Source organism: Penaeus monodon, chromosome 5 (genome assembly GCF_015228065.2).
Source record: "Penaeus monodon isolate SGIC_2016 chromosome 5, NSTDA_Pmon_1, whole genome shotgun sequence".
Taxonomy (NCBI): domain Eukaryota; kingdom Metazoa; phylum Arthropoda; class Malacostraca; order Decapoda; family Penaeidae; genus Penaeus; species Penaeus monodon.
Genome location: NC_051390.1, coordinates 8,464 through 26,213, shown reverse-complemented (window position 1 = coordinate 26,213; position 17,750 = coordinate 8,464). Strand labels below are relative to the sequence as shown.

At 39.2% G+C, this 17,750-nt stretch overlaps 2 protein-coding genes across 2 annotated transcripts; one reads left to right on the top strand and one right to left on the bottom strand.

Moving 5' to 3' along the window:
- Nucleotides 1-4,916: 4,916 nt before the first annotated feature.
- On the top strand, nt 4,917-5,861 carry LOC119572807. The gene is made up of 2 exons (XM_037919755.1): nt 4,917-5,014; nt 5,330-5,861. Exons 1-2 carry the CDS (start codon nt 4,921-4,923, stop codon nt 5,845-5,847), a joined length of 612 nt encoding a protein of 203 aa, XP_037775683.1. The 5' UTR covers nt 4,917-4,920; the 3' UTR covers nt 5,848-5,861.
- Nucleotides 5,862-13,455: 7,594 nt separating this feature from the next.
- Nucleotides 13,456-14,543, bottom strand: LOC119572806. The gene is made up of 2 exons (XM_037919754.1): nt 14,446-14,543; nt 13,456-14,138 (listed from the first exon to the last, which is right to left on the bottom strand). Exons 1-2 carry the CDS (start codon nt 14,537-14,539, stop codon nt 13,621-13,623), a joined length of 612 nt encoding a protein of 203 aa, XP_037775682.1. The 5' UTR covers nt 14,540-14,543; the 3' UTR covers nt 13,456-13,620.
- Between the last annotated feature and the right edge of the window lie 3,207 nt (nt 14,544-17,750).

Genomic DNA, 17,750 nt, shown 5'->3' with positions numbered 1-17,750 from the left:
AAAAACACACACACACACACACACACACACACACACAACACAAAACCAAAACACACAAATATATATTATATATATATATATATATATATATATATATATATATATTATATTTCTATATATATATTTATATATAATATCAGTATATCTATTTACCTAATTTATATTATCTATCTATCTATCTATCTATCTATCTATCTATCTATCTATCTATCTATCTATCTATCTATCTATCTATATATATATATACACACACACACACACACACACACACACACACACACACACACACACACACACACACACACACACACACACACACACACACAATCACACACACATATATATATAGATAAATAATATATATATATATTTTTAGTTTTATAGATAGATAGATAGATAGATAGATAGATAGATATAGATAGATAGATATAGATATAGATATATATGTATATATATATATATATATTATATATATATATATATATTATATATGTATATATTATATATATATATATATATATATATATATATATATTATATATATATATATAATATATATATATATTATTATATATTTTAAACATACATACACACACACACCACACACACACACACACACACACTATAAGATGTGGATAATTCTATTTCGGTTACAGGATGTGGACAATTCTATTTCGGTTACCAGTGGACCACGTGGCTGTTTTCCACGTGGATCCAAATGTCCCAAATAAGAACCACCCGCTCAGCGAGGACGGAGGTCACATTTTATATCTGACCTCGTTTGACCGGGAGTCCGTGCCAAGCTACCGACGCGGTAGGGCCCAGCTCTCGCCTCCCTCCGGGGAGTTCGTGTCAAGCGACCAGCGCGGTAAGGTCAGCTCCGCCCTCTCTCCGGGCAGCTGACCGTGACCTCCGCGCGGCGCTTTTGCCCCTTTAGACAAGTCGTAGCGTCGTCGTAGCGTGTGTTCACCCCTTTACGTGTGTTTTGCGTCCCTGTCAGCCACTGTACTAAGGGCGCATAGCCTTTTACAATCTGGTGGCAGGGTGGCGCTGCGTCCTTCCGGCTCGCAGCATGAACGCAAATCTTCGAAGAAAATCCGCTCGACCGCTTCAAGACATGGCTAAGAAAAAACACGTAAGTACACGTTTGGGCCCCTTTCTTATTTCTTTTCCCTTCTCCCATACATGTGTTAGCCGTTGTTTTTTTGTTGGGTTAAAAGGTGCTAATGACAGCAAATGGCACGTTCTCCACTATTCTTTCACCTCAGATCGCATTTCCGTGTGATCGAGTATGTGATCAATAAACATGAATATCGTTCGTTAGTTAAGTAATTAATTATTTTCTCTCGTTTTTTGAGATTCATATTGTTTCATCTGCAACGAATTTAACGCGTTCGTGATTTATCTTATCACGAATACCATTTCATTTTATCTCGTTCCTAACCCTCGCCCCCGACCTGACCGTCCCTTTTCTTTCTTTTGCGGTCACTTTGGATTAGAAAAAGGTTATTTTCCTGTCTTGACCTGACCTCACTTTCTCTTTTCCCGGTCGGTGGCGGCGTGGGTAGGTCAAATGACCGCTTGGTTACCTTTGTAATTTGGTTGTTGTTTGGTTGACGCCTTGGGAATTAACCATAGCATTGTTACATTGCTTTTTGGTGACATGTTCTATCGGCGCTAGAGCGAAGCTTTGTAACGCAATTTCATTAAATAGTATTATTTGAATATAGCGTAGGATCTTCCCCCTTATCTAGTGCACAGGATTGCCCGATTTGCCCCGGGTTGCGTAAACGCCTAATAGATCTGCGCTCCGTCGTTCGAGAGTAGGTGCAATAAACCGAAGTTTTCGTTCGTTCGGCTCCCTTTTGAGTCGGTGTGACCCGCGGTTACGTCCGTTTAATTAATGTAGGACTAGGGTTTAAGCTAGAATCATTATTTTGCTTATAATCAACCTTTCTCACCCTCTTGAAGTCCTTGCATGTTTTGGGTACCCCCCAAGCGTTTGTGTGATTCGTGAAAATTTATATATCCTTCGGAATTTTGCGAGCGCCCATTACAGATACGCAGAAGAGAGCAGGATATTATTATTCCTGCTCGAGTGCTTTCAGTCTATACGCATTTGGTATAGGATCCCCCTTTTATTGAGTTTTATTGAAGTCTGTACGTGCAAAGCTAGACATATACTTTTCGCAGTTTCAGATTTCTGACCCGAGAAGTTTGCTTGATCAAAAAATTGGCATTTATTTTTTTCATGTCCATTCACTCATGCGTCATTCTGTCGATATCATTATATGTTGAATTCAATGTGGTAGTTGAAATAATCTTAAATAGCTAGCATTGCTAATTTACTTCAGTTTTGTTATAGTGAACGCTAATATTCGTGTTTGTGATTCATTCTCTGTGTGAGGTCACTCGCCTTCCCTCTCATTAACGCTAGCTGTCACTCACACACGCATACATAACACACCTTCACCTCACTCACACACCCCAGGACAAAGAACACTGACCCTTTTTCATTAATAAGGCTGGTTGCTGTCTTGGTGCCGGCGTAAAGATTTATTATGCATCTCTTTAGCCCGCAATTTTGTCCGTCGTGACAAGTGGTTCGTACATAAGTACAAGTTACATCTATTTCTTATCTGTGTGACGACTATGGTTCAATAGATCTTCGCGGATCGCCGATGTCGTTCCCTTATCTATTCTCATATCTATCAGAGATGGGTTGGTAGTTCAAATAGGTCTATGCGGACCGCTACTGACATCTCCCTCTTCTATTTTCTTCTTTTCTTTTGTGAAAATAAAACACAAAATAAAAAAAAAGACGAAATAAGTTAAAACCAAAATTAAAAACCGTAAATTGTTATGAATAACCGGTTAGTGGTAATTACCACCCCATCTTCTCTGTTGCCTTTCTTTTTCTCTTACTCTGGCCCTTACGTGTATGATCTGGCTCCCCGACTTTATATTGCAGTCGGACCGATACGGCACCGAGGGAGGACCCTTAGGATGCTGTGAGAAGGACGTCATCGAAGATCGCCATAGGCCCACGGACCAGGATTTTCGTCAAAAAAAAAAAAAAGGTTTTAAGCCGTCCCAGTGTAGTGGACGGGCGTTGCCTGCCAGACTCCCCGTAGATCCAGCGAAACCAGCACCTTTGCCGCAGGTACCAGTCGCCCCAGAATGCTGTGCCTGGCGGACGCCTGCAGATCCGTCAACTCCAGGAGCTCGTAGCGCAGATATCAGCCGCCCCGAGATGCCGCCCCTGCCCCGACGCCCGTAGATCCGGACGAAGATTACGAGGACGTGTGGACGCGAGAAGGACCTGGACGAGATCTGTGAGGACGTGTGGACGAGGACGCCGCCGAGTTAGGCCTGGGCCAGGAAATTACGAGGAGGGCAGGACGAATCCGAAGTCAAGGAGACCTGTGCGAGACTTTCGGAGGACGTGGAACATCGAGACGGACAGATACACCAAGGGTCAGGAGATGACGACGACAGGGACGAGCAGCCACGAAAAGGCACCAGGACAACGCACGAGTACGAGACGACCAGCCAAGTTAGGTCACCCTTGAAGGCGCCTCGAGGGCGAGGCGCGAGTAGGTGGCCGAGCAATATAAGATGTGGATAATTCTATTTCGGTTACAGGATGTGGATAATTCTATTTCGGTTACCAGCGGACCACGTGGCTGTTTTCCACGTGGATCCAAATGTCCCAAATAAGAACCACCCGCTCAGCGAGGGCGGAGGTCACATTTTATATCTGACCTCGTTTGACCGGGAGTTCGTGCTAAGCTACCACCGCGCTAAGGTCATCCCTCGCCTCCCTCCAGGTGGCTGACCGTGACCTCCGCGCGGCCCCATAACCCGTATAACTAAACATGTCGTGTTCTTATACTGCGTGGTGTCAACTCTCAGAAATAAAGAGTCAAGCCGAATACCAGTATCAATACCCCTGCAAGCCAATGTAATTGGGTCCTATACCCGTTATACACACACACACACACACACACACACACACACACACACACACACACACACATATATATATATATATATATATATATATATATATATATATATACACATATACATACACACACACACACACACACACACACTGTGTGTGTATGTGTTTGTGTGTGTGTGTGTGTGTGTGTGTGTGTGTATGTGTGTGTGGTGTGCGTGTGGTGTGTGTTGTGTGTGCGGTGTGTGTGTATGTGTGTGATTGTGGTGTGTGTGGTGTGTTGTGTGTGTGTGTGTGTGTGTTGTGTGTGTGTGTGTGTGGGGTGGGGTGTGTGTGTGTGTTGTGTTTGTGTATAAATACACACATGCATACACATATGTATGTAGTGTGGTGTTTGTGTATATAAATACACACATGCATACACATATGTATGTATTATGTATATATGTGCATGTATATACATACTCACACTCACACATATATAAGTGTGTGTGTGAGAACGATGTTATCCAACGTGAAATATCAGGCCATCAGTGAGCACAGTGATGTTCGAGTACAATGTACTAATATAGACTTTGTTCGCTATTACGAGGTTGGTTTACCTCATGACGTCATAATCAACGTGAAAGCAACACAACTCAAGTGACCGAATATTTGATTGTAAATTCTGATGCTCAAGTTTCATTGCTATAGAAAATAGATTTAGAGTTCTGTCTATTAGTAAAATATTTAGCAAATGAAGCTAGAACAATAATTGTTAATAAGGTTATGTTGAAAATTGGAGATGTTATCAATTTTTCACTATCACTATGATGGGTTTCGACGATATGCCTTATCTTTTCATCTCGTCTAACGTTTTGGTTAGTGATTTGAGATTAGATATGATAAACAGCGCGAATCGATGGTCCATGATAACTCCTGCGTGCGTGTTCTTCAGTTTTAAAGAGAAAAGGTTAATGTTCACTTCTCTCTGTCGTCTTGTACCACGGCGGTGGGTGATGAAGACTGTAAGAAACGTTGCTTGTTTCATTCTTGTATCATCTGTAACGGGTAAAGTTTATTATTGTATTTTATTACTGCTCTGTTATTTCAACGCTGTTAATGATGTTTAGACGTAATCATATCTTTATATATCCGATATTAATACTCAAGACCAAACGCCACACACTCTCTGTATTTATATATCTATCTATAAACACACACACACGCACGCACGCACGCACGCACACACACACACACACACACACACACACACACACACACACACACACACACACACACACACACACACACACGGATATGTATATATTTTTTTTGTCACATTTCCTTACATGTGATAACTGTAGGATACTACTTTTCCTGCAGGTTGCATAGGAAACGGCACGTCTTCACTGTCAAGAGAAAGTGATTGCAATGGCAACAGTCCCGACTGTTTCAATTGGATTTTGAATGTCGACTTATTTTGCAACTCAACTTGTGATAGCACACTGCAATACAGACTGTCGGGAATCTGTAAAACCATTTGTATGAATTCTTCATTGCCCAATCCTTTACAATGCAATCAACATGGCATCGACATCCAACCATTATTAGAATTTTCGTTCGTTAATTGTTCAACTGGACAGCAATATTGGCAACACCCTATGGACGACAACATGTTCATCGAATGCGACCCATCCGGCCCAAGGGTGAAATCGTGTGAGCCTGGAACAGTATGGGATCAAGGTTTGCTAAAGTGCACAAGTTGCAGAGGCGACCATCCAGATTGCTCGTTATGGGTTCTCAATATTGAGAGTTTTTGCAAATCAATGTCGAAGAACTGCTCTGGCCACCATCGGCTCGTTAAAATATGCCAGAGACTATGTGGACCTTGTGATGTTTAATTACAGACAGGTAAATCGTTTCTGTTTTGGGACTGAGCGTCAAGTTGATTATATAGTTATGTAAATATTTATTTGTTTTGATGGAATGATAATGAAATTAGATATTGATAAATCAGCTTGCTCTCTTTCAATATCTGTAGCAATAAAAAGACATATATCTATGATGAACTTGTTTTGCATTTCACCTTCTGGACAACCAATCTATGTCACGTTTATTAAGGCAGTATCTAATTGCAACCTTTAAGAAAAAAAAAAAAAACAGTTATAGATATTATAAAATAAAATGTTGTGGATAAGTAAAGTGAGATGTTTTTAACCGGTTTCGAATATATTTTTATCAGAAATACGTGTATATTTCTGAAGGAGGTATATTCGATGCCTTTCCCCTATTTCTCACAAGGAATACGGTTCATAAGAGCAAGAACCAAAATACGTAAAAAAAGAGGCTCCCCATGTATTTCTCAAATAGAACGGCGGTCACTCTTTTCCAGGGAATGTGCACGTTCATCAAATATTATGCAGGATGTTAACTAATGCCTCAGTCCACACCAAAGTTTGATTTCGACTGGCTGCCTCCGCACTACATAATCTACATGCGCGCTATGCTGTATACATTTCCATATAAATTGATTTGGCACAGGGGTTCAAATCTTGAATTCCATGGTCCACTTATAGCCCAACGTGCATATCCCTGGTAGAGGTAAGGGCAAATTTACACTTCACAGTTGTGAATGCATTAATGTAAACTGATTCATAAACAGTCGCCCTTGATGAGCCTCGTATATTTTGCCATCTTTGTGGTTATTTGTGGTTTCCTGTAGTTCTCATTTCACCGACGATGTCGCCCAGAGAGACAGAAGGAAAGAATAAAGAGACTATAAAATCTCTCTGGATTTTAATAACGTTCAATGTGCATATTGATTTAAGAACTCCATATTTATTGCTCCGTAACCCTCTTTCCCGCCATGACTCCAGCTGCAATTCCATGCAAAGGAAGTTATTTGAATTTCATGATTAATATCTTAATATTCGCATTATCAATAAGAGATCGACGGGATACTATTTTGAATTCAATATAAGTCATATTTTAATTTCATTTTGGCGATCTTACCTGATTATGAAAGTCTGAATTGCTTCGAGATTGACTTCACCAAATTGCATTTTCATATGATATAGTATATTGCGAACGCACATGAGAGAGCGTTTCATTCAGTGCCGCAAGCTATATATCAACATCAGAACTAAAATGAGTCTAAAACAAAGAGCAGTGATATAACATAAAGAATATATCATATGATATTTAAAGAAACAGAAATCCAGCCAATATCGAAATCCTGATTCAGTATGAGACGTAATTCTGTTTTCTTAAAAAAAAAAAAAAAAAAAAAAAAGAGGGCTGCATATTGTATAAACAAATGTTAAGTTTCCAGTGTAGAAATTCATTCTGGTTATAATTTTAGACAAAGGCAATATTCTGAACTCAACATTTCGAACACATATTCGTGCTTATCAAATCCCAACAGGTAAATTATTTTGGAATGTTTTTTTGTTAGAATCTCTCGTGTCAGCTTTTATGAATTGGTATGAATGATATCGCATGAATGAATGATTATGTGCATCCATTCATTAGTTATTCAAATCCCTTAATTAGCATGCGTGATTGGTTACTTTGTTTTTGCTCCTTAGCTGTTCTGATATGAATTTCTAATCCTCACTTTGATGCATTTAGTTGTGTTTCGACTGACCGTATGCGAGATTGATCTAATATTATTCTAGTTTTTGGCTTCTCTCGTACCTCAAGACGCTTCAGTTTTATATATTTGGTTGAATCCTTCTTTATTTATTCGGAATTAGAAAGAGTCAGTCAATCAATCTCTCTCACTCTCTCTCTTTTTCACTTTCTCTCTCTCTCTCTCTCTCTCTCTCTCTCTCTCTCTCTCTCTCTCTCTCTCTCTCTCTCTCTCTCCCTCTCTCTCTCGTCACAGTCTAAATTAATTCAGTTACTACAAGGATATAATCCCATTAGGCATTTGCGAGGAAAGCTGCCATGTTACACCTGATGTTATTATATTGGAAATAAATTGTTTGCCGCTGGGAAGTCTACTGCAATTTCCATCTCAAGAGGAAGTCTTTTTTTTTTTACCTTTTTTCCCTTTATGATCAGGAGTACCAAGTGCAATGGCCTTATCCCTGGGCAGTCGGTCAAGAGAACATTTCTTCGATGGCATAGATGGAGATACTAACAGTTATAAATAGTGATGATCGAGTAAAAGCAGACTTTACTTTCAGCTGAAACCACGAAAATCCAATATATCTTTAGCAAAACCTGTAACACTGTGGCTTAATGTACCAACAGAACACAAATCAGTAGTTTATTCTCTCCTCACTTATTGTGCCATTAAAGTGGAGTGTTTCGTGGTGTCTGTCTTGTGACGTAAACGATCCTGAATTTACTATTCATGATTATACTTTGGTAATACGTGGCGAGGGGCCCAGTTCTCTTCCACGGTTTTTCGTTCTTGGTTGTCTCCAGTAGCCATAAGAGGCTTACTTAAGAAAACCGTACGAATGATGAATTCAGAAACATAAACATATTCTGTCTATTCCAAGAACTTAACGAGTGCTACTCAGCCATATTCGTTTTAGTATCTGAAATACAGACAACGCAACATTTACATATGGCAGTAGTTACTTTAACCCAAGAAATGAGACCCTTTAATTAATTTGTGTGTGTGTGTGTGTTCGATTTGTATATATATATTTTCCATGTCCTGTTTTGGTACTTTTCAACACCCACACCCACACCCACCCACACCCACACCCACACACACACACACACACACACACACACACACACACGTACACACACAGAAAAAAGGCAAACGTCCCATCCAATAACGTTTATTACTTCCATTTCTCAAATTCCAGTCCAAACGTACAGTATTTTCCAATGACGACAGGGGAAAATTTGCCCAGAAATAACTCCCCTCAAATCACATAACGCAGCCGCAAAGTCGCCTGTCCTATTTGGTCTCGGAACAAAGACAAAATGTAATAACGATTTTGGAATCAGGGAGTATCGTGAGAAAATGTACTGAATCGCTAAATTGTTTATTTATTTATTTTTCTTATTGTGGATAAATGTTAATGTTATAATATTCCATTTAGTTTAGTATATTGTCATAATTCAGTTCTAGGGCGCAAAATACAAAATGACGGTTGCTGGTATTTATATAATAGTATTTGCGAAGTGTGTAAATTACACCACATAAGTACAGATATAAGCACACCTTTTTAAATACGTACATAAGCACACCTATTTAAGTACATACATAAGCACACCTTCTTAAATCACGCACACAAGAATACACACGTAAATGCCCTGTAGTTAAAGACAGGAAAAATACACCAGTACAAGTCAGAAGTATCGTCAAAGACTAAAAACGATCTTTTCATACGCGTGAGGACGATCACCTTGCTAAGAAATATCACAAAAGGCCGCCTTTACACTCCGTCCAGTCTCAGAAAAAGCCAAACTGGCAACTCGCCCCTAACTCCGGATCACTGCGATTGGCTAAGTCTGTAAAAAAAAGCAAATAGTTTAAGCCAATAAAAAAAAAATAATAATAATTCCTATAAATTCAGAGATTACCAGACACGTGTAAAATAAATATTAAGCGTTAAATAATAAAAATAAAACAGAGATTTGGGAATCGGAATACTCCACATTTAAGGGTGAGTTGCCATTTCATTCTTTCCTGAAACTGGGTGCACTAAATCGAAAAAGAGGGCTTTCATGTATGTACACGAAACAGGAAAAACCAAATTACGGGGCTCCATATGGCCTACTCTTTCTGTGGTATATATATAAATAAAATATTTTATATATATATTTTTAAATAATATATATATATATATATATAATATTTTAATATATTATATATATAATTATAATATATTATTATTTTAATAATTATTAATATATTATATATATATCTACCACAGAAAGAGTAGGCCATATGGTAGCCCTGAAATTGGGGGCTTTACCATGTTTTCGTGTACATACTAAAGCCCTCTTCCTTTCTCGATTCTAGTGCCCCAGTTTCAGGAAAGAAAAATGGCAACCCCCCTTAAAATGGGGAGTTTCCGATTCCCAAAAATCTTGTTTTATTTTTATTATTTAACGTTTAAATATTTTTTTCACGTGTCTGGAAATCTCGATTTATAGGAATTTTATTTTTTTTTTTTTTTTTGGGCTTAAACATTTGTTTTTTTTTACAGATTTAGCCAATCGCGTGATCCGGATTTTAGGGCGGGTTTCCAGTTTGGTTTTTCTGAACTGGACGAGTGTAAAGGGGGCCCTTTTTTGATTTCTTAGCAGGTTACGCCTCACCGTATGAAAAGATCGTTTTTATTTTGCGATACTTCTGACTTGTACGGGTATTTTTTTTTGTCTTAACTACAGGGGATTTACGTGTGTTTCTTTTTGCGGATTTTTGAAGGGGGCTTATGTATGTACTTAAATAGGTGTGCTTATGTCGTATTTAAAAAGGTGTGCTTAATCTGTCTTATGTGGTGTAATTTACACACTTCGCAAATACTATTAAAAATACCAGCACCCATTTTGTATTTTTTCCCTAGAAATGATTATACAATTACAAAAAAAATGGAATATTATAAATTAACATTTTTCCACAATAAAAAAATAAAAAATAAAAAATTTAGCGTTCAGTCATTTTTTCACATACTCCCTGATTTCCAAAAACGTTATTACATTTTGTCTTTGTTCCAGACCAAAAAGGACGGCACTTTGCGCTGCGTTATGTGATTTGAGGGGATTTTTTCGGGCAAATTTTTCCCCTGTCGTCATTGGAAAATACTTTCTTTGGTGGGAAATTTGGGGAAAATGGAAGTAATAAAAAGTTTTTGGTGGGACGTTTGCCTTTTTTCTGTGTGTGTACTGTGTGTGTGTGGGGGTGTGTGTGTGTGTGTGTGTGGGTGTGGGGGTTTTGGGGGGGTTGGGTGTGGGTGTTTTAAAAGTACCCAAACAGGACTGGAAATATATAATACAAATCGCACCACACCACACAAATTTAAATTAAAGGGGGCCATTTCTTGGTTTAAAAAATATGCCATATTAAAAGTTCTTTTTCTGTATTTCAAAACAAAAAGATATGGTGAGTAGCACTCGTTAAGTTCTTGAAAAGCAGAATTGTTTTGTTTTTGAATCTCATTCGTAGGGTTTTTTTAAATAAACCTCTTTGGTACTGGAGACAAACCCAAGAAAAAAAAACCGGGAAGGAACTGGGGCCCCCGCCCCTATTCCAAAGTATAAACATAATTAAAATTTGGATGGGGGGGGTTTACGTCACAAGACAGACACCACGAACACTCCACTTTAAAGGCACAATAAGTGAGGAGAGAATAAACTACTGATTTGTTTTCTGTTGGTACATTAACCCACAGTGTTACAGGTTTTGCTAAAGATATATTGGATTTCGTGGTTTCAGCTGAAAGTAAAGTCTGTTTTTACTCGATCATCACTATTTATACTGTTAGTATCTCCATCTATGCCATCGAAGAATTTCTTTTGACCGACTGCCGGGAAAAGGGCCCATTGCACTTGGTACTCCTGATCATAAAGGGAAAAAGGTAAAAAAAAAAAGACTTCTCTTGAATGGAAATTGCAGTAGACTTCCAGCGGCAAACAATTTATTTCCAATATAATAAAAATCAGGTGAACATGGCAGCTTTCCTCGCAAATGCCTAATGGGATTATATCCTTGTAGTAACTGAATTAATTTAGACTGTGACGAGAGAGAGAGGGAGAGAGAGAGAGAGAGAGAGAGAGAGAGAGAGAGAGAGAGAGAGAGAGAAAGTGAAAAAGAGAGAGAGTGAAAGATTGTGACTGACTCCTTCTAATTCCGAAAAATAAAGAAGGATTCAACCAATATATAAAAATGAAGCGCTTGAGGTACGAGAGAAGCCAAAAAATAGAATAATATTGATCAATCTCGCATACGGTCAGTCGAAACACAACTAAATGCATCAAAGTGAGGATTAGAAATTTATATCAGAACAGCTAAGGAGCAAAAACAAAGTAACCAATCACGCAAAGCTAATTAAGGGATTTGAATAACTAATGAATGGATGCACATAATCATTCATTCATGCGATATCATTCATACCAATTCATAAAAGCTGACACGAGAGATTCTAACAAAAAAACATTCCAAAATAATTTACCTGTTGGGATTTGATAAGCACGAATATGTGTTCGAAATGTTGAGTTCAGAATATTGCCTTTGTCTAAAATTATAACCAGAATGAATTTCTACACTGGAAACTTAACATTTGTTTATACAATATGCAGCCCTCTTTTTTTTTTTTTTTTTTTTTTTTAAGAAAACAGAATTACGTCTCATACTGAATCAGGATTTCGATATTGGCTGGATTTCTGTTTCTTTAAATATCATATGATATATTCTTTATGTTATATCACTGCTCTTTGTTTTAGACTCATTTTAGTTCTGATGTTGATATATAGCTTGCGGCACTGAATGAAACGCTCTCTCATGTGCGTTCGCAATATACTATATCATATGAAAATGCAATTTGGTGAAGTCAATCTCGAAGCAATTCAGACTTTCATAATCAGGTAAGATCGCCAAAATGAAATTAAAATATGACTTATATTGAATTCAAAATAGTATCCCGTCGATCTCTTTATTTGATAATTGCGAATATTAAGATATTAATCATGAAATTTCAAATAACTTCCTTTGCATGGAATTGCAGCTGGAGTCATGGCGGGAAAGAGGGTTACGGAGCAATAAATATGGAGTTCTTAAATCAATATGCACATTGAACGTTATTAAAATCCAGAGAGATTTTATAGTCTCTTTATTCTTTCCTTCTGTCTCTCTGGGCGACATCGTCGGTGAAATGAGAACTACAGGAAACCACAAATAACCACAAAGATGGCAAAATATACGAGGCTCATCAAGGGCGACTGTTTATGAATCAGTTTACATTAATGCATTCACAACTGTGAAGTGTAAATTTGCCCTTACCTCTACCAGGGATATGCACGTTGGGCTATAAGTGGACCATGGAATTCAAGATTTGAACCCCTGTGCCAAATCAATTTATATGGAAATGTATACAGCATAGCGCGCATGTAGATTATGTAGTGCGGAGGCAGCCAGTCGAAATCAAACTTTGGTGTGGACTGAGGCATTAGTTAACATCCTGCATAATATTTGATGAACGTGCACATTCCCTGGAAAAGAGTGACCGCCGTTCTATTTGAGAAATACATGGGGAGCCTCTTTTTTTACGTATTTTGGTTCTTGCTCTTATGAACCGTATTCCTTGTGAGAAATAGGGGAAAGGCATCGAATATACCTCCTTCAGAAATATACACGTATTTCTGATAAAAAATATATTCGAAACCGGTTAAAAACATCTCATTTACTTATCCAAACATTTTATTTTATAATATCTATAACTGTTTTTTTTTTTTTTTCTTAAAGGTTGCAATTAGATACTGCCTTAATAACGTGACATAGATTGGTTGTCCAGAAGGTGAAATGCAAAACAAGTTCATCATAGATATATGTCTTTTTATTGCTACAGATATTGAAAGAGAGCAAGCTGATTTATCAATATCTAATTTCATTATCATTTCCATCAAAAACAAATAAATATTTACATAACTATATAATCAACTTGACGCTCAGTCCCAAAACAGAACGATTTACCTGTCTGTAATTAAACATCACAAGGTCCACATAGTCTCTGGCATATTTTAACGAGCCGATGGTGGCCAGAGCAGTTCTTCGACATTGATTTGCAAAAACTCTCAATATTGAGAACCCATAACGAGCAATCTGGATGGTCGCCTCTGCAACTTGTGCACTTTAGCAAACCTTGATCCCATACTGTTCCAGGCTCACACGATTTCACCCTTGGGCCGGATGGGTCGCATTCGATGAACATGTTGTCGTCCATAGGGTGTTGCCAATATTGCTGTCCAGTTGAACAATTAACGAACGAAAATTCTAATAATGGTTGGATGTCGATGCCATGTTGATTGCATTGTAAAGGATTGGGCAATGAAGAATTCATACAAATGGTTTTACAGATTCCCGACAGTCTGTATTGCAGTGTGCTATCACAAGTTGAGTTGCAAAATAAGTCGACATTCAAAATCCAATTGAAACAGTCGGGACTGTTGCCATTGCAATCACTTTCTCTTGACAGTGAAGACGTGCCGTTTCCTATGCAACCTGCAGGAAAAGTAGTATCCTACAGTTATCACATGTAAGGAAATGTGACAAAAAAAATATATACATATCCGTGTGTGTGTGTGTGTGTGTGTGTGTGTGTGTGTGTGTGTGTGTGTGTGTGTGTGTGTGTGTGTGTGTGTGCGAGCGTGCGTGTGTGTGTGTTTATAGATAGATATATAAATACAGAGAGTGTGTGGCGTTTGGTCTTGAGTATTAATATCGGATATATAAAGATATGATTACGTCTAAACATCATTAACAGCGTTGAAATAACAGAGCAGTAATAAAATACAATAATAAACTTTACCCGTTACAGATGATACAAGAATGAAACAAGCAACGTTTCTTACAGTCTTCATCACCCACCGCCGTGGTACAAGACGACAGAGAGAAGTGAACATTAACCTTTTCTCTTTAAAACTGAAGAACACGCACGCAGGAGTTATCATGGACCATCGATTCGCGCTGTTTATCATATCTAATCTCAAATCACTAACCAAAACGTTAGACGAGATGAAAAGATAAGGCATATCGTCGAAACCCATCATAGTGATAGTGAAAAATTGATAACATCTCCAATTTTCAACATAACCTTATTAACAATTATTGTTCTAGCTTCATTTGCTAAATATTTTACTAATAGACAGAACTCTAAATCTATTTTCTATAGCAATGAAACTTGAGCATCAGAATTTACAATCAAATATTCGGTCACTTGAGTTGTGTTGCTTTCACGTTGATTATGACGTCATGAGGTAAACCAACCTCGTAATAGCGAACAAAGTCTATATTAGTACATTGTACTCGAACATCACTGTGCTCACTGATGGCCTGATATTTCACGTTGGATAACATCGTTCTCACACACACACTTATATATGTGTGAGTGTGAGTATGTATATACATGCACATATATACATAATACATACATATGTGTATGCATGTGTGTATTTATATACACAAACACACACACACACACACACACACACACACACACACACAATCACACACATACACACACACACACACACAACACACACACACACACACACACACACATACACACACACACACACACACACACACACACACACACACAACACACACACACACACACACAAACACACACACAAAAACATACACACCAGTGTGTGTGTTGGTGTGTGTGTGTGTATGGTATATGTGTATATATATATATATATATATATATATATATATATATATATATTGTGTGTGTGTTGTGTGTGTGTGTGTGGTGTGTGTGTTGTGTGTGTGTATAACGGGTATAGGACCCAATTACATTGGCTTGCAGGGGTATTGATACTGGTATTCGGCTTGACTCTTTATTTCTGAGAGTTGACACCACGCAGTATAAGAACACGACATGTTTAGTTATACGGGTTATGGGGCCGCGCGGAGGTCACGGTCAGCCCACCTGGAGGGAGGCGAGGGATGACCTTAGCGCGGTGGTAGCTTAGCACGAACTCCCGGTCAAACGAGGTCAGATATAAAATGTGACCTCCGCCCTCGCTGAGCGGGTGGTTCTTATTTGGGACATTTGGATCCACGTGGAAAACAGCCACGTGGTCCGCTGGTAACCGAAATAGAATTATCCACATCCTGTAACCGAAATAGAATTATCCACATCTTATATTGCTCGGCCACCTACTCGCGCCTCGCCCTCGAGGCGCCTTCAAGGGTGACCTAACTTGGCTGGTCGTCTCGTACTCGTGCGTTGTCCTGGTGCCTTTTCGTGGCTGCTCGTCCCTGTCGTCGTCATCCTCCTGATCCTTGGTGTAATCTGTCCGTCTCGATGTTCACACGTCCTCGAAAGTCTCGCACAGGTCCTCCTTGACTTCGGATTCGTCCTGACCTCCTCGTAGTCCTGGCCCAGGCCTAACTCGGCGGCGTCCTCGTCCACACGTCCTCACAGATCTCGTCCAGGTCCTTCTCGCGTCCACACGTCCTCGTAATCTTCGTCCGGATCTACGGGCGTCGGGGCAGGGGGCATCTCGGGGCGGCTGATATCTGCGCTACGAGCTCCTGGAGTTGACCGGATCTGCAGGCGTCCGCCAGGCACAGCATTCTGGGGCGACTGGTACCTGCGGCAAAGGTGCTGGTTCGCTGGATCTACGGAGAGTCTGGCAGGCAACGCCCGTCCACTACACTGGGACGGCTTAAAACCTTTTTTTTTGTTTTGACGAAAATCCTGGTCCGTGGGCCTATGGCGATCTTCGATGACGTCCTTCTCACAGCATCCTAAGGGTCCTCCCTCGGTGCCGTATCGGTCCGACTGCAATATAAAGTCGGGGAGCCAGATCATACACGTAAGGGCCAGAGTAAGAGAAAAAGAAAGGCAACAGAGAAGATGGGGTGGTAATTACCACTAACCGGTTATTCATAACAATTTACGGTTTTTAATGTTGGTTTTTAACTTATTTTCGTCTTTTTTTTTTATTTTGTGTTTTATTTTCACAAAAGTAAAGAAGAAAATAGAAGAGGGAGATGTCAGTAGCGGTCCGCATAGACCTATTTGAACTACCAACCATCTCTGATAGATATGAGAATAGATAAGGGAACGACATCGGCGATCCGCGAAGATCTATTTGAACCATAGTCGTCACACAGATAAGAAATAGATGTAACTTGTACTTTATGTACGAACCACTTGTCACGACGGACAAAATTGCGGGCTAAAGAGATGCATAATAAATCTTTACGCCGGCACCAAGACAGCAACCAGCCTTATTAATGAAAAAGGGTCAGTGTCTTTTGTCCTGCGTGTGTGAGTGAGGTGAAGGTGTGTTATGTATGCGAGTGTGAGTGACAGCTAGCGTTAATGAGAGGGAAGGCGAGTGACCTCACACAGAGAATGAATCACAAACACGAATATTAGCGTTCACTATAACAAAACTGAAGTAAATTAGCAATGCTAGCTATTTAAGATTATTTCAACTACCACATTGAATTCAACATATAATGATATCGACAGAATGTACGCATGAGTGAATGGTGACATGAAAAAAATATTCGCCAATTTTTTTATCAAGCAAATCTTCTCGGGGTCAGAAATCTGAACTGCCGAGGTATATGTCTAGCTTTGCACGTCAGACTTCAATAAAACTCAATAACGGGGGGATCCTATACCCAAATGCCGTATATGACTGAAGCGACTCGAGCCAGGAATATAATATCCTGCTCTCTTCTGCGTATCTGTAATGGGCGCTCGCAAAATTCCCGAAGGATATATAAATTTTCACGAATCACACAAACGCTTGGGGGGTACCCAAAACATGCAAGCGACTTCAAGAGGGTGAGAAAGGTGGTGATTAATAAGCAAAATAATGATTCTAGCTTAAACCCTAGTCCTACATTAATTAACGGACGTAACCGCGGGTCACACCGACTCAAAGGGAGCCGAACGAACGAATAACTTCGGTTTATTGCACCTACTCTCGAACGACGGAGCGCAGATCTATTAGGCGTTTACGCAACCCCGGGGCAATATCGGGCAATCCTGTGCACTATGATAAGGGGGAAGATCCTACGCTATATTCAAATAATACTATTTAATGAAATTGCGTTACAAAGCTTCGCTCTAGCGCCGATAGA